Source organism: Delphinus delphis, chromosome 8 (assembly GCF_949987515.2).
Source record: "Delphinus delphis chromosome 8, mDelDel1.2, whole genome shotgun sequence".
Classification (NCBI taxonomy): Eukaryota; Metazoa; Chordata; class Mammalia; order Artiodactyla; family Delphinidae; genus Delphinus; species Delphinus delphis.
In genome coordinates, this window is record NC_082690.1 from 68426203 (window position 1) to 68449487 (window position 23285).

At 37.8% G+C, this 23285-nt stretch overlaps 2 protein-coding genes across 20 annotated transcripts in view; one reads left to right on the top strand and one right to left on the bottom strand.

Moving 5' to 3' along the window:
- The window catches only part of BMAL1 (basic helix-loop-helix ARNT like 1), a 104390-nt gene extending 100198 nt beyond the window's left edge, over positions 1-4192 (top strand). For all 10 annotated transcript variants that reach the window (XM_060018515.1, XM_060018522.1, XM_060018520.1 and 7 more), the window contains 2 exons: positions 2010-2112; positions 2864-4192. In XM_060018515.1, the coding sequence (XP_059874498.1) occupies positions 2010-2112; positions 2864-3024 (264 nt within the window). In that variant the 3' untranslated portion in view covers positions 3025-4192. The remainder of the gene's footprint in view (positions 1-2009; positions 2113-2863) is intronic.
- Positions 4193-4326: 134 nt separating this feature from the next.
- Positions 4327-23285, bottom strand: part of BTBD10 (BTB domain containing 10) — a 71875-nt gene continuing 52916 nt past the window's right edge. For all 10 annotated transcript variants that reach the window (XM_060018532.1, XM_060018534.1, XM_060018535.1 and 7 more), the window contains 5 exons: positions 23104-23206; positions 21488-21608; positions 11382-11579; positions 8748-8858; positions 4327-5432 (listed from right to left, as the gene is read on the bottom strand). In XM_060018532.1, coding sequence (XP_059874515.1) covers positions 5122-5432; positions 8748-8858; positions 11382-11579; positions 21488-21608; positions 23104-23206 — 844 coding nt within the window. In that variant the 3' untranslated portion in view covers positions 4327-5121. The remainder of the gene's footprint in view (positions 5433-8747; positions 8859-11381; positions 11580-21487; positions 21609-23103; positions 23207-23285) is intronic.

Here is a 23285-nt window from a genome sequence, read left to right on the forward strand (position 1 = left end):
AGGGTATCTTTTCAGGGGTCTGCATGGTCAAATGTATTTTCATAATAATGCTAAACAGCTTTTTCTCACTGTGTTGATATGTGAACTGATAGTGAAAAAGCAATGTTGGGTAAGACTGCTGGTGCTTTTACAAAAATCAAGCCCGTGGCACCAGAATGTACTGACAGTGTATTTCACCACCATATACTCACAATAAAATAATAAATTTAAAAGCCAGCTTCATTTAAGAATGTCCTTAATAAAGCAGTAAAATAATTTTATAAAATCCTTGAGTAAATCTTTTTAAAACTGTTACAAAATGGGAAGTGTGCATAAAGCACTTGTGCTGCACACAAAGTATGATGTTATCTCAAGGAAAAGCACTTGTGCGACTGTTTGTTATAAACCGAACCCAATCACCTTTTTCATAGGAAACCATTTTTACTGTCGCAAACTATGGTTTTTCAGACTTGGGTATTTAGTGTACATTTTCTTGAAAATGAATGAACCTGCGACTTCAAAGAAAACAACTGACAGTGATAAAATTTTAGCTTTCAGGCAAAAATCAGAATTTTGGGGAAAACTTGTGTCTGCTACTTTGAGCTTGACTGCTTCCCAAAACTTAAGATATTTCTGATGTAGGTAATATTAACAGTGGTGATGTTTTGATGTTGTACAATGAAGTGTGTCCACATTTGGAAGATCCACGTAACTCAGTGAACCAGTATTTTCCAAATGACTGATGTAAGATATTTCAAAATCATGCAAAGGTAAAAAAGATCCATCCTAATTGCCTAGATACACCAATGGATTTCAACATAAGAGTATCAAAATTTCATTGATATGGTTTCAAACTCCACATTGCAACTAATCTTTAAGAAACTTCAGCTTGCTGAGTTTTGATGTAATATCAAAGAATACCACGATTATTTGAAAAGGCTGTTAAAATATACCTCCCTTTTCTAACTGCCTATCTATGAGAGGCCAGGGTTCCTTCAGATATGTATTTCAAACAACATACCTAAACAGACTGAATGGAGAAGCAAATGAGAATCTAGTTAAATTGTTAAGCCAGACATTCGATTTGCAAAAAATGTAAAATGACACTTCTAACTTTTCGTTATTTTTGAAAATAGTTCTTTTTCATTAAAATGCTATTCATGTTAATGTGTAATAGTTTTATTATATTTTTTAATGTGTTAGCTTTAACTTCACATATAGTAAGTATTGACAAATATAGCCTGTATAAACAAAAGCTCTTTGGAGTCCTCAATAATTTTTAGAGTGTAAAGTCTTTTTGAGAGTCTCTTCAAAAAGTTGAATTGCGGAGATAAGGTTGTAATGCCATCTACTGGCAAGGCCTGAAATCACTGCCTCTCCTGAAATCCCAGCTTCTACCAAACTGTTTCCGCACCTACATCCAAATACTTCTCAAAGGTGCTTTTCTATGAGACTCAGTCATGGGGGGTGGGGAGTTGGGGGAGACAGAGTTCTGCTACTGAGGAGTGGTAATAATACTTCTCAGTAGCCTCTCTTAAGAACTTAAACCGGTGGTTACTAATGTTGGCATCTGTGGTATAACTATAGTGATGATTTATTCTAGTGTTTTGTTGTTCATTTGCGACTCCTCAGAGCTGTGTCTCTTCACAGTGTAACAGCCCTTTCTTCTTCAGCAACATCTGTTGCTGTAAGAAGTTTTCCTCCCTTACAGGGGACCTGCCCAGCTGGGCTCCCTGAGGTTTAGTCCTTGGCCTTAAACATGTGAATGCTCTAGGGATTTTATTCAGCCTTTAAATTGCCTGTGTGGGCTGAATCCAATAAAGAGAAGACTAGTCTGGGGGAGAGGTTTTTCCCTTACTGTGACCATTCCTAAGAGTCTCTGCTGTGAAATCATCCGATAAGAAACTGAAGCCATTTGAAGCTTTTTCTCCCCACCTTCCTCTTTTCAACATGCTTCATTTTCTTGGTGACACTGCATAAAATACTGATTGAAACTGCTGATGATGAGAAAACTTTACTTTTGTTTGTAGATTTTAAATGGAGGGACTCCAGACATTCCTTCCAGTGGCCTACTACCAGGGCAGGCTCAGGAGAACCCAGGTTATCCATATTCTGATAGCTCTTCTATTCTTGGTAAGTAGCATTATTATTCACTTCCAATGCAAACAGCTTGCAAAAAAACATGTGGCATAAAGTCAGTTTTAAGAACTGAACTGGAAAAACAAACCAGTTCTAGGTAAACTTGATAAGAACAAAGTAAAGGTTTAAAATTTGTTTAAATCTTTACTTCAAAGTTGAGTTTAATGGTTGGATTCTCGCTGGGGTCCAGGTCTGTCCCTCGAACTCAAGAGGCTACAGCGCCCTGGACATGGGCTTTCTCCCAATGTGTGGAACATAATCTCTTCGGAGGGAGAGCCATGCAGGTTCAGATAAAGCCTAAAAGGGTCATCAGTAAGCATTTCAGAGGGTATTAAAAGTCATTAAGCCAATGAAGAGTTTGCTTCTCCCACCCCACCCATCTTTTTCTCTACTTAGCTTTCTAGATCTTTTTTCCCCTAATCTCTATCTTCCTATTTTGTTCCTTCTGTAATAATTCTCTCCTTATAACTGGTTATATCAGAATATTAAAATGAGGTCAACTCATACTTGATACTCTTCATTGAATTTTAAGTACTTTCTTCTTAAAAAGTTGGGTCTTCCCTCTGAAAAACACCAACGTTAAAAAGAAATATGGCAACCCACCCCCCCAAAAAAGCAGCCTCTCTCATCCTTCTCACCCTACTGTTAGGTATAACGTTCTTATTAAAAGTGTGCTTAGGAACCGCTTACTAAAGTTAAACATGCTTTGGTATTATCACTGACCAGTCTTCATCTCTTTGCACAGGTGAGAACCCTCACATAGGCATAGATATGATAGACAATGATCAAGGCTCAAGCAGTCCCAGTAATGATGAAGCAGCAATGGCTGTCATAATGAGCCTCTTGGAAGCAGATGCTGGGCTCGGTGGTCCTGTTGACTTTAGCGACTTGCCATGGCCGCTGTAAACACTACATGTTGCTTTGGCGACAGCTACAGTATCAAAGTGCATTACTGATGGAGTTATACAGTCTGTGAAGCTTACCGGATAAGGAGAGAACAGCTTTTATGTACTGTCTTCATAAAAGCCATCTCAGAGCCATTGATACAAGTCAATCTTACTATGTGTAACTTCAGACAAAGTGGAACTAAGCCTGCTCCAGTGTTTCCTCATCATTGATGATTATTGGGCTAGCTGTGGATAGCTTGCATTAATTGTATATTTTGGATTCTGTTTGTGTTGAATTTTTTAATCAATCATTGTGCACAGAAGCATCATTGGTAGCTTTTATATGCAGATGGTCATTTCAGATGTATGGTGTTTTTACACTACAAAGAAGTTCCCCACGTGGATATTTCTTATACTAATTGTATCATAAAACCGTTTATTCTTCCTTGTAAGAATCCTTTACTATAAATATGGGTTAAAGTATAATGTATTAGTTAAATATTTTTAATAAATGTTTCCCTTGTTCTATAAATATTGTTCACATTTCAAATAATTAGAAAAATCCTGCAGGGAAAAAAATGCCACAGGGCTGGCTCATCAATTTTCCATGGTGGGTGTGTGTTTAAGGATGAGCCACACCAAAAGCATTTACAGTGCTTTTCTGGCCTTCATAACAATTCTAGGGCATACATAATTTCCCTGTAACTAGTTTAGCTGTACTGTATTTTTGCTATACTGTAATTTCAGTTTCTGTGAGAGCAAAGAAAGATGTTACTGCTTAAACACAAACTGCAAATCCTCTGAAATTTTACAAAATCAAGATTAGATAGAACAGACTGGCTTCTCTAATGTACAACTCCTCTACTACTCACAGCTGTATGGCTTCAAACAGTAAGTGACCCTGGACCCAAAGCACCTAAATACTTCTGATTTCTTCATGAATTGGGCCACAGAATATTAACAAAACAAAAACATTTTCATGAAAAATTTGCTAGGCAGAACATCACAGTATAATGGAGAAAACACTGAACCGGTGTCAGAATTTGGCTCTGAAACTTACTTAAGGTTACTGTAGGACCTAGTAAAGGTATTTCATCCTTCATATCAGTTGGGCTAGAAAATGAAAATATTCCCTTTTCAGCTCTAACAATGTTTTGGATTTATATTTTATAATTAGTGGGGAATATAAGTGCCTCATCACACATATACCAAACTGGAGTTCCTTGAGCTACCTGGTTTCTAGTTATACTGACACCAACAAGACAGGATATCTGCTAATTATGAGATGGAAAATCTGGTCAAGGTGGTTATAAAGATCAGAAACATTAAAACAATGGAATTTTATTTTGATGAAAAACGAGTTTACAATCATTTAGTAAATGAAGAGCAAACACTTCATCTTCCTATCCCATAACTCAAAAAAAATCATTAGTAAATAAATATCTGTGAACAGATTAAGGGTAAGGCAGACTGGATAATAAACCACCTGATGTTCACACTCCCTGCATGTGACTCACTTGAAAAGGATGAAAACGGCACTGGAGATAACTGATATGGGCATTGAATCTCATCCTAATCATTCAAATAAGCCCAATGATACTCATTTTTTGCTCATCATGGGCAGCAAACTATACACATTTCACTGAAAGTATACTCTGATAGAAGCACTTATTTAAATTATATTGTGCATCACAACTATAAAAATGGCTTGAACAGTTCCACTTAACCACCATATATAAAGTGCAACTATATAATATTCTACATTTTATCTGGGGTGTGATGAATATCAACCTAGACTGAAAGTACCCCAGCTGCCAATTTCCACCACTTCTGAAAAGATCTAGATGTGTGAAAAAGGACTGTCCCCCATACAAAGAACCAATTCCACAAACCTACCGGTAAACAAATACATTTATATAACTGGAACCTCAAGATGCTAGAGTTGTACTCACTTAAAAAACCATTCAGCTACCTTTGGTCTTTAAAAAAGTCTACACTGCAATATCCTAAACATCTGTGCATCTCACAGTGCAGAGAGTGGCCTTGCAGTGCAGGATGAGGAGAGTGCAGCGTCACTGCGAAGAGTAGCATGCTATGGTTTCAAGCAACATCACCATCACAGCATCGGATTCTGTGCGTCAGGATCGAGGTCATTGTTGCTAGAAGGGGGATGGATAGGGAGAATATCCAGCTCATCCACTTGAGGAGTTGGGTGCATGACCACCAGCTGGTCCTGGGGAATGTCTGCGGCAGCTGCTGCAAGGTTGGTGATAGATTTACTCTTTACGCACTGAAAGTCTACATGCCGACTCTTTCCTTCTTCCTTCTCCCAAGACATTCGAATAAAGGGCCTTTGGACATAGTTGTAAATCACTTCTGGGCGGCCCCCAGGCCTTTTCTTTACTTTTTCTTTGTAGGTTGGATAACCTGAAGGAGAGGGAGGTTTTAAAAACTGAGGATACGCACACACACATGTATGCACACCCACATGGGTCCCCACATTCCTCACCCAATTTAACCTAAAGAGGGTTACTGTAGTTCTTGAACAAACAAAACAAAGAAGGGAATTCAATATTCTATCCCCTTGGTCATTAGTTCAACAGCAAGAAACTGAAATTCTACTGATGTAATTCACAAAACCTCCCACCATCCACCAACTACCAGAATAACATGCGGAAAGCATGGAGGGGCTGGGTCCCTAATACAATGGTATGTAATCTAGTGCATCATGGTCTCTAGTTGTATATCCTTAATATCCCTGAACCCTTCCTTTCGCAGGATTATCTGGCCTCAAGGCCTGCAACTTACTGCAGTATTAGCCTTCTACTTTTTTTTTTTTTTTTTTTGTGGTACATGGGCTTCTCACTGTTGTGGCCTCTCCCATTGCGGAGCACAGGCTCCGGACGTGCAGGCTCAGCGGCCATGGCTCACGGGCCCAGCCGCTCCGCGGCATGTGGGATCTTCCCGGACCAGGGCACGAACCCGTGTCCTCTGCATCGGCAGGAGGACTCTCAACCACTGCGCCACCAGGGAAGTCCCCGTAGCCTTCTACTTTCTTTAAACGTAAATCTCATCTTCATATTTTTCTGGGTTTTTCTTTCCTTTTTACTGTTAAGTGACAAGGAGCCGTAGAACTCTCCAGCTTCGCTAATTCCAGGTACTTCTGCACCTAGGTCAGCAAAGCCAATATTTTAACCCCTATATCATTTAAATGTTACTACTCCCAACAACCAGGCAGTTCATTTAGATTGGCAATGGACAAACTGCCAATGGCCAAAGCAGCTGTGGACAAAAAAAAAACGTTGCTTGCCATGTCAGTAAACAAGGATGTTGCGGCCATCAAGCCATCAGCCACTGCAGCCACCCCCACCCAAGGATGCTCCTGAGGGGAATTCAGGATGGAGAAAAACAGGATACTGGCCCTAGACAGTTAAGATGCGTATTAAAGGAATAATTGCAACAAGCCTAGACTCCTGCACCTCCCCAAACATAGAGAGGCGCTAAAATCATTAACTTGAGATGTCTGTTTTTTTGTGATGAGCAGTAATCTTCTGATTTTTTTTTTTTTCCAGCAAAAACTCCTATATATCCTGGCTCCTCCCTTGCCTCTTTGGAACAGTTTCTCAGAGCTGTCTGAGAGGCTGTATCACAGGCTATAGTCCTCAGTAAGGCCACCAAATAAAACATAATTCTGAACATTCAGGTTGTGCATTTTTTTCAGTCAACACAGCTTTCCCTAATTAATTATATCTTCCTCATCTTAGATGATAACCACTGAAGAGTAACAACTGGTAACAACCATCCTGGTTTCGGAAAAATTTCAGTCATTTACTAGTAAGGCAATTTCTCTGAAGACATACTTTCCTTAGATGCTATCAAAAGTTCCTTCTCTCCTTCCCACTAGCACGAATTGCTAGTTTAGACCAAGTACTGGTGAACATTTTCTGTAAAGGGCCAGACGGTAAATATTTCAGGCTTGTAGGCCATATGGTCTCTATCACACCCACTCAACTATGCTGTTGTAAAGTGAAATCAGCCACAGACAATACATAAATTAATGAGCATGTCTATGTTCCAATAAAACTTGATTTATAAAAAACAGGTAATGGGCTGGATTTGGCCCATAGGCCGTAGTTAGACCATAGTTAGAATCAGAAAAAAATACAAAGGCCTCACATAGTAGGGACTCAATTACGGATTCTTGCATAGGAGGATGTTATGTAGGCATCGTAGGTAGCTAGTATATTTAGCCACGTGTGGCGTGTGTATGTGGTTGAGGTGAGGGGGAACAGGGGCAAGGACTAAATACCTTCTAAGGACCTTTTGTGGAATGTCTTCTTCGTTTCATACTTCCACTCAATTACCAGCTGAAGGGCAGCAGTAGAGATCAGAAAGGTTTCTACCCTCTATTATTCCCTTGTCCTTGATTGCTTTTGGACTATTAAAAGTCTTTAAAATTCCCATCTCAGTGTATTCCACTCTGCCCTCCACACAGAATCACCACTCTAACACAGGTGTAATCATATTACATCCTTGCTTTAAAACTACCAATGACGCCCTCATGCTTAAAGAGGAAGGTCCATCCTCCTCAGCACAGTATATAAGGCTTTATTTTTTACAATCTAGTTCCAACCCACTTGTCATCAGGCTTCAGATCAAATAACTGCTCCCCTGCCCACTCATCTAAAGTAGCTCCCTCCAGTTACCTTCTCTTTAGCTCTGAAAGGAAACAGCTAAATCCCATCGTTTGCAAAATCACAGAAGAGGGGACATACTGGTGAAGCTAATGTGTCCTCTTTTTTAAGCCCAAAGTTTCCTCCCCTTCCCACAAAGACCCTGTTTCTGGTCATTCTTCCATATGTCTCAGTAGCCCATTACAGCGATCTCCAGAAGCTTATCTGGTCATTGATCTGAACACCACAATCTTCGTTATCACCATCACAAACACAGAAATTACTATGTGCTAGGCCCTATTTTAACTCATTCTGTCCTCACAATAACCCTATAAAGTACTTATTAATGCTCCCATTTTAGATGAGGAAACGAAGGCAAAGAGAAGTAAAGTGCCTTGGCCAAGGTCATACAGCTATTAAATCATAGGCTCTGAACACAAGCAGTCTTTACCCTTTACTATGGTATGCCAAAGAAGATATTTTGTTTTTAGTAAGGACACTTTAAAATAAAAGAAGCATCTGACAAAAATTCATTTAAATCATAAAGTAAAAAGCAATCTAAAAAGTATGCATTTAAGATGAAGTATATTTGCAATTCAATTTAATTTGAAAATAAGCTATTATACTTTAAGACACTAGTAAGCTACTAGCACTGTTTTTACATGAATTTTCAGAAAGTACTAGATTTTAATTCTGTTGAGCTTTGATCACGATCACTACTAGGCAGAGTCCTGTCAGTCTTACGGGAATATACACACATGCGTGCCAAACACACTCCATGGGCTTAGTCAAAAATGCATTAAGTCGGGCGACGGCAGAAAAGACAAATTCATATCTCAATATTGCTAGGGATCTTATGGAATGAATAATAATTTCTAATGGCCTTCTATTTATCATCTCAGATAAAGGAAGCTGATTTTTGTTATTTATATGTCTACTGCATGAGCATTCAGTAATCATTTGTCTGAATTTTTCTCAAAATAGTCAAACTATATTCTCAATGGGATCCAGTTGTTTAACCTTGCTTTTTTCAAAAGAAAATTAATAGAAAATAGTGAAAATGTCTTACCTTCTATTCCCAATCTAATCTTCTTAAGACCCCTCTCCTTCAAAACTGATTTGGCCACATCTCTGTTTTCAATGTACTTGAAAAATCTATATAATTTTGTGCTATAAATAACTGGAAACAAAGAGACAAAAATATTTTCTTATTAAAATCAAAGTACTTGGAGATGACTCAAGTTTATCTTGATCATCAAAGGGGCCTGACAGCCCTAAAAGCCCAAATAATGGATGCAGTGATGCCAAAGGATGACTAGCCAACATGACAGGACAATTCAGTACAGTTAATACATAAGCAAATGTCTACATAAGTTGAAACAAGAAAAGCTTTAATAACCAATCAGATAACCCAATCCATAGGAAGAATCTCCTTCTGAAAGATATATCATATACAAACTTATTGGAATGGGATCTGCCCCAATTTCTTCAAATAAAGAGAACCAAAAAAAAGGTATCACATGATTATCAAGCAGGCAAAGTAAAGGACTTTGCTCTGATGCCTACAAGGCCTCATCTGGAGGGGAAAAAACTGCCTTGTCAGAAAGTACAAAATGGATACATCTTGCATTTCATGGATTGAGCAACTATTAATAACTCCCCCAAAACAAAGGCCCACCCCACAAACTGTTTTCCATTCAGGCGAACAGTCCCATTTAATATAGATGTTAAAAATGGCAGATTCGAGCATGTTCTGCCTAGGTTAGTCTGTTTAGAGCAAACTGGCTTTGCAAAGGACAGACATTCCACTGACAACATGTTGAGTCTTCCAAATGTGCTGGGCACTTCAGGGAGTTAGACTGATGGACCTTCCTCGCCTTCTCTCTTTCAGGTGGAGTTATCTCCCTTAAAAGGTGAACTGCAAAGGTTTTTTCAAAAAAAGAAAAACACACTCACAAACCAAACATGCTGGTTTAAGAGCCAATAAAAGGAAAAAAACGTATACAGAAGCTACTCATGGAGTAAATTTGTGATTATTACTACATCCTTAAGACTACTGATATTATTTTAAGATAAAGATTTTTTGACATCTCAGAATGGGTGGTGGTATAATGTCACATTTAGGAAAATCAGGCTGAAGAGACTATCTCATCTCTGTCTACTCAAATGTATCTTCTTTACATTGGAACATCTTGGCACAAAATGAAACATAGTTATAGACAAATTGAGTAAAAATGTTTCCAGTCCTTTTAAGCTTCAATGTTTAAGGTAAGAAACAAAAAACAAACCAAAAAACATTGAAATGAAAAGCTCAATAACTAAAAAGGAAAAGCCCAGGTCTATTATTATTCCTGTATCACCATAATATCATTTCTGTGCTCTACAGCTGGCTCTACTCTCTCGGAGTCAAACTTTTTGAAAAGTAAAAGTTTGTTCATTCCTTTTTCTACACAGAAAATGATTTAGTGTATTTCTTCTGATTTTTGGTAACCTTTTATTTTTCCTGTGCTTTGTTCAACTTTTTATTCCACATATTATTATAGAAAACCATTGTCAGCAAAGAGCCTAGGAATGAGGAAATAGTAACATTTTATTATTCTAACTGTCCACAGAAGAGTCAGAATAGTTGTTCAAGTGTATCATGCAAAGGAAATGTCTCAATGTAAATTCTGAAAAGCGCTACGATAACGTAATCTAATGAAAATCTTTAGAATTAAAATAAAAAAGAATACCACTTAGTCTGCTTTATTTTTAGAAAAGGGTAAGTAAAATGGAAAAATCAGAGCTTAAAGGGCTCCATACTTTCTATAATCGTGTACTTTTTACTTAAACCCTAATCCTTACCGAGTCAACACAGACTGGAGGACAGAACAAGATGTTGGGCTATTTTACCTAGCTCCTCAAATCATTCTTTTAACTCTTTTTCTCAATCTATGAAGCTGTTCAAAAATACTAGATTGGGTTCACCATGAAAACAAAACCAAACCAATATGAGATAAATTTTCTAACAGAAAAAAAAAAATCAAAAGGTTCTAATCAGAAAAGGTTTGGAAGCGCAATAAGAAAAAAGTTAGTCACTGCTGCTCAAGATGTGCCGTTTTGGTCAGAAATACCTAAAGTTCTGCAAAGCTTTTCGGAAGGGTCACTGTTATCCTCCAGGAACACTTATGACATTAAAAAAGGAATGTCTTAGAACTTAAAGTCATCTTTGCAATCACTGAGTTGAAGCTTCTCATTTTATATACACATAGAAATTCATCTAAAAAAAACAACTTATTTTTTTATTATCTACTATTTCAGGATCTACTTCTCTTGGATGCTTCTAAATGCAAAGAAAAAAAATCATTAAGATCCAGATACTCAACAAAAAGCAAACCATTTCTGTGCATGACATGGGCGGGTACACTTTTTCTGTAAAGGGCCAGATAGTAAACACTTTGGGCTTTGCTAGCCATGCGGTCTTCATTCCAACTACTCCACTCTGCCATTGTAGCGCATAAGCAGCCACAGACAATACATATAACTTTGTTTATAAAAACAGGCAAAAGGCTGGATTTGGCCCACAGGCTGTAGTTTGCCAACTCCTGGTATAAGTAAGAGTTCAACATACTTTCTTTATAAAAACTGTCCTTTGATCAATATTGTAAAAGATAAAGAGAAAATCTGTGATGATTTGAGAGAGAAAATATGCCACAGGACTTACTTTGTGAATATTCTTCTCCCATCTGTGGTGGATACTCTTCATCCCAATCAACCACATCATCGTCTGTAAGCACCACTATGTGGCATTCACGTTCCCCACTCTGGGCACTAGCTACCATGAGAGGCAGAATCATTTCTTCCAGGTAAAATTCGAACTGTCTACGAGCACCATCATTTGATAACTCATGCATTAGGGCACCTGAAATAAAAGCCACAAAAATATCTTCATTTTGGGGGTGACTGATAAGTAAAAGAAGAGCAGAAACAACAAACAAAACAGCAGAGTAGTTCAGCATCTACTTCGGGATCCTGTAGACAATATAGTGGTTATTCTTTAGTCAACAAAACTTTGCCCAGGAAGAGTTCTTATGGAACTGTAGAATCTTACAGCAAGAAGGGCCAATTAAAGCCATCCAACACAAGCCCCTTCATTTTACACATCATGAAGCAATCTGCCTAAGGTTACAAAACTAATTTGCACAATCAGAATTAAGTCTACCCTCCAGGGTATTTTTTACTACATCATTTTGTCTTCCATCAATGTATGCAGTTATATCTTAAAGTATATCCTAAGGATATTTTTTCAGATTATCCATACGAAATAAAATAGCCCCCATATTCCATCTCCCATATTTTCTTTCTCAGAAAATTATTTACAAACAACACTGATATTACTGTGTAGGAAGAGGAGTGAGATGAAAAGGGTCAACTGGCTTTGGGATAAGGATGGTAAAAGGTCAAGCAAAATATAGCACGGTACAGGAATTACATTGCTTATGTGACCCTAGAATTGAGAGGAATGAAAGATGCACTTCACTTGATCCTTCTTAAGTACAGCCATAATGAACAACTTTAAGTTTCCAAATACACAGTCACAAACTCACCTGCACTGACCTAATCATTTTTATTTTATTCCTATTTCAATGGCAATGTCCTATCTCTTATCTAAGGCTCTACCATCGCAGGAACTACTGGGAGGGTAAGAGAAGACACTAAAACTCAAATCTGTAGTCTCCCAAATTAGAGCTTTTTTTCCCCCTACAACATGTTGTCTAATTATATAATAACTATTAATATAATACATGATTAAATAATTATAATATTATGATTTAGCCATGTCTCTCTCTAGGCTGGCTACTTCTATTGTGATTTTTAAAATTCCCTTTATAGTCAAACTCCTATATATATATATAAACACATTCTCTTTCCCCTAACTTCTGAACCAATTCCAATCTGACTTCCACACTCACTACTCAAAAGAGCCCTTGACATACAGTCTCCAAATGACCTCTAGATTGTTCAAGACAATGAACATCTTTTTAAAAAACTTTTACTGAAGTATAGTTGATTTACAATGTTGTTAATTTCTGCAAAGTGATTCAGTTTTACATATATTCTTTTTCATATTCTTTTCCATTATAGTTTATCATAGGATATTGAATATAGTTCCCTGTGTTATACAGGACATTTTTGTTTATCCATTCTATATATAATAGTTTGTATCTGCTAGTCCCAAACTCCCAATCCTCCCCTCCCCCATGCCCCTCTCCCTTGGCAACCACAAGTCTGTTCTCTATGTCTGTGAGTCTGTTTCTGTTTTGTAGATATGTTCATTTGTGTCATATTTTAGATTCCACAAATAAGTGATATCATACAGTATTAGTCTTTCTCTTTCTGACTTACTTCACTTACTATGATAATCTCTAGGTCCATCCATATCGCTGCAAATGGCATTATTTCATTCTTTTTTATGGCTGAGTAACATTCCAGTGTGTGTATGTGTGTGTGTGTGTGTGTGTGTGTGCGTGCACGCACACATACATACACACACACGCACACCACATCTTCTTTGTCCATTCATCTGTTGATAGACAACATTTAGGTAGTTTCCATGTCTTGGCTATTGTAAATAGTGCTGCTATGAAATAGGGGTGCATGTAACTTTTCAAATTAGTTTTGTCTGGGCATATGCCCAGGAGTGGGATTGCTGGATCATATGGCAACTCTGTTTTTTTTTTTGAGGAACCTCCATACTGTTTTCCATAGTGAGTGCACCAATTTACATTCTCACGAACAGTGTAAGAGGGTTCCCTTTTCTCCACACCCTCTCCAGGATTTGTTATCTGTAGACTTTTTAATGATGGCCATTCTGACAGGTGTGAGGTGGTACCTCTAGTTTTGATCTGCATTTCTCTAATAATTAGCAATGACGAGCATCGGTTCATGTGCCCACTGGCCATCTGTATGTCTTCTTTGAAGAAATGTCTATCTAGGTCTTCTGCCTGACAATCAACAACTTTTAATCATGATCTTATCTGACCTCTTGATGGAATGCCTTACAGGGACCACTCCCTCCTTAAAATACTCTCATCCCTAAGGTCTGATACTACCGTCCCTGGTTTTCTTTCTCCTCTCTGGCTGTTCTTCTTCAGTCACCTTTGTCAACTTTTTCTCCTCCAGCCTGTCATTAAGTATTGTTATTTCTCAGGGAAGTTCTACGTTTTTTTTTCTCTCACCTTATGCTGACAATTCTCAAATTTATTCTACTAATTCTGCCTTCTATATTCTAGATGCATTATACTCAACTGCCTCCTGGAAATCTCCACTCGGATGCCCCCTCACCGGCACCTCAAACTCAATATACTCCAAATTGAACTTAATCATTTCTGTCTCTATCTCTCTGCAGTGTTTTCGAAATCAGTAAATGGCACCACCATCCACTCAAGTTCTCAGAATCATCACAGAAGAGTGCTAATCATATAACAGGCTCTTAAATATTTGTAGAATAAATGAATGAATATTTGATTCCTTTTTCATCTCTTAATTCAATCATTCCCCAAGACCTAACAAGTCCACCTCTTAAATACATCTTGAATTGTGTCATTTCCTCTCTGGAAGATGCTATTTTCCAAAGATAGCTGCAAAATCTCTTATGCCACATGCTTTTCTGCAATGTGACTTTGATATCTCCTCCCAGCAAGAGAAGTCCAATTCCTCTCTCCTTCAATTTAGGCTGGTTGTACTGACTTGCTTGTAACCAGGGGAGCACAGCAGAGGTGAGGGGAAAATGACTTGTGGTTCTGCCTTGGTCTTGGGAATGCTTGCTCTACAGATGCTTCCTCTCTGAACCCAGTCTCCAGGCCTGGAGAAGCCCAAGCCGCATGAAGAGGTCACGTGGAGCTACTCTGTCTGACAGTCTTCACTGAACGCAGCCTTTGAGTTGTCCCACTTCAGGTGCAGACATGTGAGTGAAGAAGCCTTCATCCTTTTCAGTCACCTCATCCTTTCAATTCTTCACAAGATGAGGCCGCAAACATTGTGAAGCAGACATAAGCTATCTCTGTTGTACCCTGCCTGAATTCTTGGCCCACAAAATAAGAATAATCACACTTTATGCTACCAAGTTTGGAATGGTCTGTGACAGAACAAGAGTTACAACCAAAACACAGTCCAGCCCCACTGCACCCCTGCCCCCCGCAGTCCAAGTCATCAGTAACTCTAACCCAAACTACTGTAGAACCCATCAGTTGCCTCTGCCCCTGTGTAATTCATCTCCCTCACCGCAGACAAACAAATCTAAATAGGTGTCTCTAGTTTAAACCTTTTATGGCTTGTACTATCCTTAGAATAAAAGTCCCAAATCCTCAACTTGGTCCTTAAGCCTGTTATGTGTAAAAGGAGGTTCCAGATCAGTGTGCACAGTCCTTTAAATACTATCCATATAGTGATGACTCCCGCATATAAACAGCCCACACTTCTCTCTTTAGACATGTATACCCAATGCCCTACTCAGCATTTCTACTTGAATGTCTAATAGGTATTTCAAATTTAACATGTCCAAAATCAAGCTTTTAAATTTCTGCTCCCCATGAAGTCTCCCCCCATCTCAATTAATGGCAACTCCACACTTCCAGGTAAAGTCCTTTTCTCTCTTTCCCACCTCATATTCAATCAGCAAGCAAATGCTTACAACTCTACCATCCAATATATCCAGAATCTGATCACTTCTCACTGTTTCCACCCTGATTTAAGCCACCATCATCTCTTACTTGAATTATGGTAATAGCTTCCTAATCACCTCTTTGTATCTTAATTCCCCTTCCAGTCCATTTCCAACTCAATAGCCAACAGTGATTCTTTTAAAGCATACGTCAGATCAGGAATACAGCACTGCATGAGTCTACATTGAATTCTGTGCAAACAGCGAGTCCATGAAATGGTGAAACATGGCAGCCTTACAGATCATATCACTTCTCTGTTCAAAACCCTCCAATGGCTTATCTCATTCAGAGTAAAAGCCAAAAGATAAAGGCCCTACACGACCTCGCTCCCCTGGACCTCATCTCCGACTACTGACACCCTCACTCACTCCACTCCAACTATACTAGCCTCTGCTGCTCTCAAACATGCCAGGCAAACTGCTTCAACATTTGCTCTCACTGTTAACCTCTGTTTGGAATTTACTTCAATTTTCCTCTGCAATGAAAGCCTCTCATATTACTCTTTGTCCCTTCCTTACTTTTTTCTCCCTCCTCAGCACATATCACTATCTAACATACCATGTTATTTGTTCATATGTTACTTGTTTACCTTGTCTATTGTCTGTCTCCCCCAAAAGAGTGTAAGTTCCATTAGAACAGGAAGTTTTGCCTGGTTTGTTCCTGCTGCATCCCCAGAACTTAGCACAGGGCTTGGTAGAGAATGTACAGTTAATAAACATTTATTTAGTTAATAAGTTTTGTTTTCTCCCTACTTCTCTGGCCTTATATCTCACCACTCATGCTCTACCTCCTCCACTGTAGCCATGTTTCCCTTCTTTCAGTGCCTTAAGCATGACATATTCCTTCCAACTTGAGAGCCTCTGCAAATACCATTTCTGCTGCCTGGAGAGCTTCACACTCTCTTTTCCATTCCCTTAGGTCTCAGCATTTTTTATTTTATTTTATTTTATTTTTGCGGTACGCGGGCCTTTCACTGTTGTGGCCTCTCCCATTGCGGAGCACAGGCTCTGGACGCGCAGGCTCAGCGGCCATGGCTCACAGGCCCAGCCGCTCTGCGGCATGTGGGATCTTCCCAGACTGGGACACGAACCCGTGTCCCCTGCATTGGCAGGCCGACTCTCAACCACTGCGCCACCAGGGAAGCCCTAGGTCTCAGCTTTAATGTCACTGACTCAGATAATCATCCTCCATAGCCCCTTTACCATACACCTGTCACAGCATCTCATTTCGTCACTGAATTTTCACAGCTTTTCATTACTTGTTGAATGCCTGTCTTCCCCACTAGACTGTAAACTCCATAAATGCAGGGACAATGTCTGTCTTGTTCATCACTATATGTACTATATGCATGGAACTCATTAAAAGCCTGATTAAGAAGAAAAAAATTATACAAGTTAAATAGTAAACTAGAAATACGTAACTGGCAGGTAGGAATTAGAGATAAATAGCTGGAGGGACTTCCCTGGTGGCGCAGTGGTTGAGAGTCCGCCTACCGATGCAGGGGACACGGGTTCGTGCCCCGGTCCGGGAAGATCCCGCGTGCCGCAGAGCGGCTGGGCCCGTGAACCATGGCCGCTGAGCCTGCGCGTCCGGAGCCTGTGCTCCGCAACGGGAGAGGCCACAACAGTGAAAGGCCCGCGTACCGCAAAAATAATAATAATAATAATAATCTGCCTACCAATGCAGGGGACACAGGTTCGAGCCCTGGTCTGGGAAGATCCCACACACTGCAGAGCAACTAAGCCCGTACGCCACAGCTACTGAGCCTGCGCTCTAGAGCCCACGAGCCACAACTACTGAAGCCCGGGCGCCTAGAGCCCGTGCTCCGCAACAAGAGAAGCCAGCCGCAACGAGAAGCCCACGCACCGCAACGAAGAGTAGCCCCTGCTTGCCACAACTAGAGAAAGCCCGTGCACAGCAACAAAGACCCAATGCAGCCAAAAATAAATAATACATTAAAAAAAAACAGCTGGAAATCTATGGTGTATATGTAATATCTAAAGCCACAGTGATGAATGGCATCACTTAGATTAATTGTATAGATTCTGTGAGAGAGAAGGTAGCTGAAGACAGAACAGTTGGGAAGGACCACGTTCAACGTATGAAGGATCAGGGAGCAAGTGAGAGGAAAAAAAGCAGAAGACCTAAAAGATGGATGTCGAAGAGGCAGTCTTGAAGAAAGAGTGACTTAACAGTGAAACCTAAAGGAAATGCCTTTAAAGACAAGGGTACCAGAATTACCACTAAATTTAATGTTGTTCAAAATATTATAGTCAATTCAGTAAGACAAAAAGATATAAAAAGTTTAACTTACAACAGGGTCAATTATCTACCAAGAATATAAAAGAAACAACTGAAAAACCATTAGAAATAAAACAGAGTTTGGTTAGGTGGCTAAACATAAATATGCAAAATTCAATAATTTTCTCATACGTTAGCAGTTAGAAAATCTGAACATATTCTACACACAACAGTAACAAAATACCAAATACCAAATACCAAAATACAAAATACCAAAGAATAAACTTAATAAGACCATTGCAGAAGAAGACAAAAAAGAAAAGTGAATAAATGGAAAGACATAGCAGTTGGAGCAGGAGTCAGCATAATAGACGTGTTAATTCTTGCAAAAAGTTAACTTCAAAGAATCAATGAAAAGCTCAAAAGTTTTCAAATGATATAGTTTTCTGAATGTCTACAACAGACACAGGTCAGATTTGAGTATGTTTGAGCCTGAGGATTACTCTATACAAAGAGGGAAAGACTAATGATACTAGAGAAGATGACAGTAAGTGGAACAGTGTCCTAAACAATGCATGAAGGGATAAAAAGAGTTTATTCTTTCAACAAATGTTTATTGAATCCTTACTATGTGCCTGGCACTACGGACACAAAGTTGAAAAGATATAGTCCCTGTCCTCAAATTCAAACTGATTTAATGCTATAAACTGAAAAATAGAGCAAGACTGGGGTGGGGGAGAAAAAGAGAGAGGGGGGCGGGGGGGGAGGGAGAGAGAGAGAGAAGGGGGGGAAGAAAGAGAGAGGAGACAAAGAGAAAACATAGAAGTGTCTCTGTCGTTTCAGTGTCTCTATATTTCTGTGACTCCAAACGTAGTCTCTGCCTCTTATCTCCCTTCTCAAACTAAATGTAACTTCAGTTTTTTGATATTTGTTTACAATCCCCCTATCTCCCATGTGGATGGTGCCTTTCTTCCTGGGCCTTCTGAACTGGTCCTTTTGCAAACTTTAAATTTCATTTTCCATACCACTTTCACCCTGGACACTATATTTTCATTTCTCTTAGCCCCAGGCCTTCATTTGTGAGTCCAGCCCTGGTTCTCAAAACCTCTTCTGGATTACAGTGCTTATCTGGTAAAAGAATATAAACAGTGAAGAAATTATAGTCTAGTTGGGGAGCTACCAACCGAAGTTCCTTCACTATATGGTAAGCTCTATGACAGAAGATTAACAAGTCATTTCCTCACTGTACTAATCTTCTTGCCACTAAACATAGCATTCCTTCTGCCTAAACACGCTTCCTCTTCCCTCTCCTCCAGAAAGCTTCCTCAAGCCCGCACACCGAAGTTAGGTACAGCTCCTACATGCTCATTTAGTACCCTATTCTTCCTCTAACACAATATAATTTACTTATCTGTTTTTCCCACTATACTGCAAGCATGATAAGGACAGGGGTCTTGTCTTTTCTTGTTGCTTTTTACACACCTAATATTTAGTATAAAGTGAGTATTCAATAAAAATGCAGAAAATGAGTGATAACTATGTAAACCATTAAACAAGCTGTTATTAAAGCATATTTTCTAATACAGTTATTCACAATATATTTTCATGTGGAAATATAAAATAGCAATGTACAATATGATCCTTTAATATTTTTTATTTTACTTTACCTTTATTTCTTAATTTTGCTACTATTTTTTTAAAGCAAACCCTTATTTAACACTATGTGTCAAGCACTATCCATTTAATAATCTACACAACAACCTTGTGAAGTAAGTAATATTACTGTCTCCCATTTTAAAGATGAGGCAACTAAGAAACAAGGTTTTAAGTAACTTGCCCAAGAAATCCAGGATGCTCTATTCAATATACATTTAGTACTTTTGTAATTTTAAGTAAGAGACAAAAAGACATTTTGGTGTAAAGTGCCATTACAATATTCAGTAAAAGCACATATTTGCAGGAAAAAATTCATTTTTGGACTCAAGTCTACACCTACAGTATCCTTTTATATTTTACAAGACCATTTCTATCTCTTCAAATTCTATATAGCTTTGTTGCAATAAAGTCTATGAGAATCTCTAAATTTCCAGTAATACATATTACAAGTAATCTAGAAACACAAGTATTATTTAAAGGCCAGAAGTTTAGAAAAACCATATTATACATATTTTCTTTCTATTACACATAAATATTCTTACCTTTAATTCCATAACAAATAAATGATACTTAACAGTGATGACAAGGTAAACTATGTCCAAAGGATTACAGAACTAAAATCCATTCATCTATAAGGAATCTTGTGTTTTTTTAATCTGACAGTCACCAAAATTCAACATTTAATCATATAAAGTTAAATTAAAATGGTCCCATGAATAAAAAAACACAAAACTTGAAGTCAAAGAATTATAAATTAGAATAATTAATGCTCATGATTTCAAAAAAACATTTTTTAAGATGTGAAAACTTTGTTCAAGTTTACAGCTGTACGCTTCAGCTGTCCAGCTACTTGACTTTAAACTTTTAAGTATCATTTATATAGAAATGGACTCAAAGGTGGACCATCCAATCCTTTGTCCCTATGGAGACTTTAAATGTCTGGCAAAAAGAAAATGGTACTTAGGAACAGACCTAATAAGGCCACTCATTTGCAAGAAGTTAAATCATAATTAAGCATGAAGGTTCGCTACATTTAAATATATAGTAGTTGCCTTACAAATTTAAATAAAATTTTCCATTCACAATTTCTAACACATCAATGTTGAGAAGGTATGACCCCACTCTGCTAAACTAGTGTTGAGTTTAGGTAATGAAGTAAAGATAACCATATATCTGGGACTAACACATATCTATAATCACAGGTAGCAAACTTTTAAAATGGCTTCCCACATTATATAGGATAAAATGTAAGAATATTAGTTTAAAGACCTTCCATAATCTGGCCCCCCTATTTATTCCCATCCCCTTCCAGTCCCAATATAGTCTCTGCACCAACTAGGTTATTTCCAAAGTCTATCACTTACATCTGTAATCCCCAAATGAGTAACCTTCCTACTCCATTCTTGCTAAATCACTCCTATTCGCTCTTTACTACCTGTCTCCTCTGAACTCTTCCCCAATCCCACTAGCCCACAGTGACATATGCTTCTTCTGAACTTTTCCAACCACTTAATACACAAGTCAAAATTTGATAATTCTCATATACATTTTGACTTTTCTGTGTATAATCACCTTTTTTCTTAGGCATGATGTAACAGTAAAAGGGAGGGGTGCTAAGGAAGGGAGTGACAGAAAATATCAATCACAGAGTTAAGATTTCCAAAGGTCTAGACCCTGCTCTGAGACTATGTTTGAAGTTCTTGGATAAAGTTATTTAACCCTTTGTATAAATGAGGGCTAAGTACTTGGTATTCAATCTAAAATCTTTAATGACAAATACTCTTTTTGAGAATTATTTATATCTTTCAAAGTGGCTTAGGATGTTATATTACATGGCAAGTACAAAAAAATTATAAATTTTTGGTTGATGTGATCTGAGGAGTGAAGGCAAATACCACACTTGGCCAAAGCCAGGGCTCCCAAGCTGGGAGATGAAGACTGGCAACAAATGATAGAGGAGACAGTTGAAGAGGAAATCTGGGAGAGTCTATAAACAAAAAAATTATTAAAGTTGAAAGAAAGTTTTGGAAAATTACACCAAGAGCCTACAAAGATTTCTGTGGACTTTCACAAATAATCTTCATGGTATTAGTGTTCTAGAATTCAATTAAACAAATACTTGAAGTCTAGGTAAACAGCATTATTTCAGGCATTTCATTCCAATATATTTTAACTCTACAAACACTCACACACAAAACATCATACTTACTGAGATCTCTACATTTAATAGTACTATATTCAAAAGAGATACAAAGATAGTCACAAGCTTCTCTCAGTTCAGGAATAGATATGCCATCAGGACAACGGATTATTCCTGTTTTATAGTAATCCTAAAAAAAAAAAAGTAAAGAATGCATAAAACATCTAGTGCACGAGGTAGGCAAAACTTATTATTAAGCTTGGGCTGGTAGAATTTTCAAAAATCGTGGTACTCTGAGGAATTGTGGAACTTTAAAGTTAGGTGGGACCTCCGTTCACCTAACCACTTTTTCATTTTACCAACAAGAAAAATTTATGTCCAAATGGGTTCACTGACTCACCCAGTTATTATAAAATTATTTAACAGCAGAGGTAAGATTAGCACCCAGGTCTCCTCATTAATTATGCATCTCTTCTCTCTACTATATCATGCTAATGTATATGTATTCTCCCCCTTACAAATTATTTGTCTACATAACTACCATGCATTTTTAAAAACTTTTTTAAGGAAGTTAAATGATATATTTTAAGTTACCTTAAATATTACCTAGAGAATTGAGCAAAATTTAAGGTTTTTAGTAAAGAACTTCAAAATCATATCCAAGTATTCAAATACATGCAAACAGAACACATAATTAGATATTCTTCTTCCAAATACTGTTCTTTGGTGTTGCCCACATTATTACGAACAATAATAGTAATTATTTCCAAAATCTACTTAAAATGCTGTTAGGGGCTGGCCGAGAACTACAGATAAGTTACTGCATAGCTGAGTCATGGAGTAAACTTATCAACTCTATTGGGGGTCAAATGGAAGTATGGGAAGCTGAAAAGGCACTTCCCCCAAAATTAAGATCTGCCTCAAGCTTCTTGAGGTTCAGAGCCACAGCAACATTATTTTTGAAGTTGCTACATGAATGGAAGCAAGACATCTTCTGGTACTTTTCAAAGTACTTGTTAGTACTGATCATTATCAACTACTTTTCCTGTCTTGTACCTCAGGATCCTCCCTCTCCTCTTCCCACAAAACTATTTAAGGAAACCATATTTTCAGACTGTGGCATAAACTGTCACACACTGTAAATCAAACCTTTATCACTGATTTAAAATTACAATAGGGACTTGTAGTATTAATTCAAATATTTCTCAAAATAAAAAGTTAAATTTTTTTTTAAGTTTTAAAACAAAGATAGTAAGAAATACATTTTAGAGATGACTTTTAAATGTTCGTAAGTGTCCATTGTTAGTTATATGCAATAAAATATTAGAATTCCAGTAGCCACATTTATTCTCTGGTAGTAAAAAATTATCAACTTACTGTATTTAATAGAATTAAGGAGGGTGGAGTAATGTGACTATAGAAATGTTACCACTAAACTCTTGAAAGAATTGCCTGTGCAGACTTAAGAGATGAATTATCCCCTATCTTATCTTTATGAAGGTTATAAAATTAATTTATTTATATCATATTATATTTACACAGCAAAAAAAGATAAATTGTATTTTTTTTAAAAATGCCCTGGATACTTCCATAGAGATATCCAAATAGAACTCTGCTTCCAATCCAAGTACCTAACAAGAAGGGGTCAACTGATTCAATCAATACACATAAGAAAGAGCACTCACCAGAATAGCTCGAAACACAGTAGAGCCAATCCCCTCTGCCACCTCATACTCTCCCTTCTCATTGGGACGTGTAAAGTTATGTTCTCTGCCAGATCCAAACATCCTATGGTAGCAAATAATTGAGAAATATATCACTAAGATATTCCTTCAAAAGGGAAAATTGTTTTCATGTACAAAAGTAA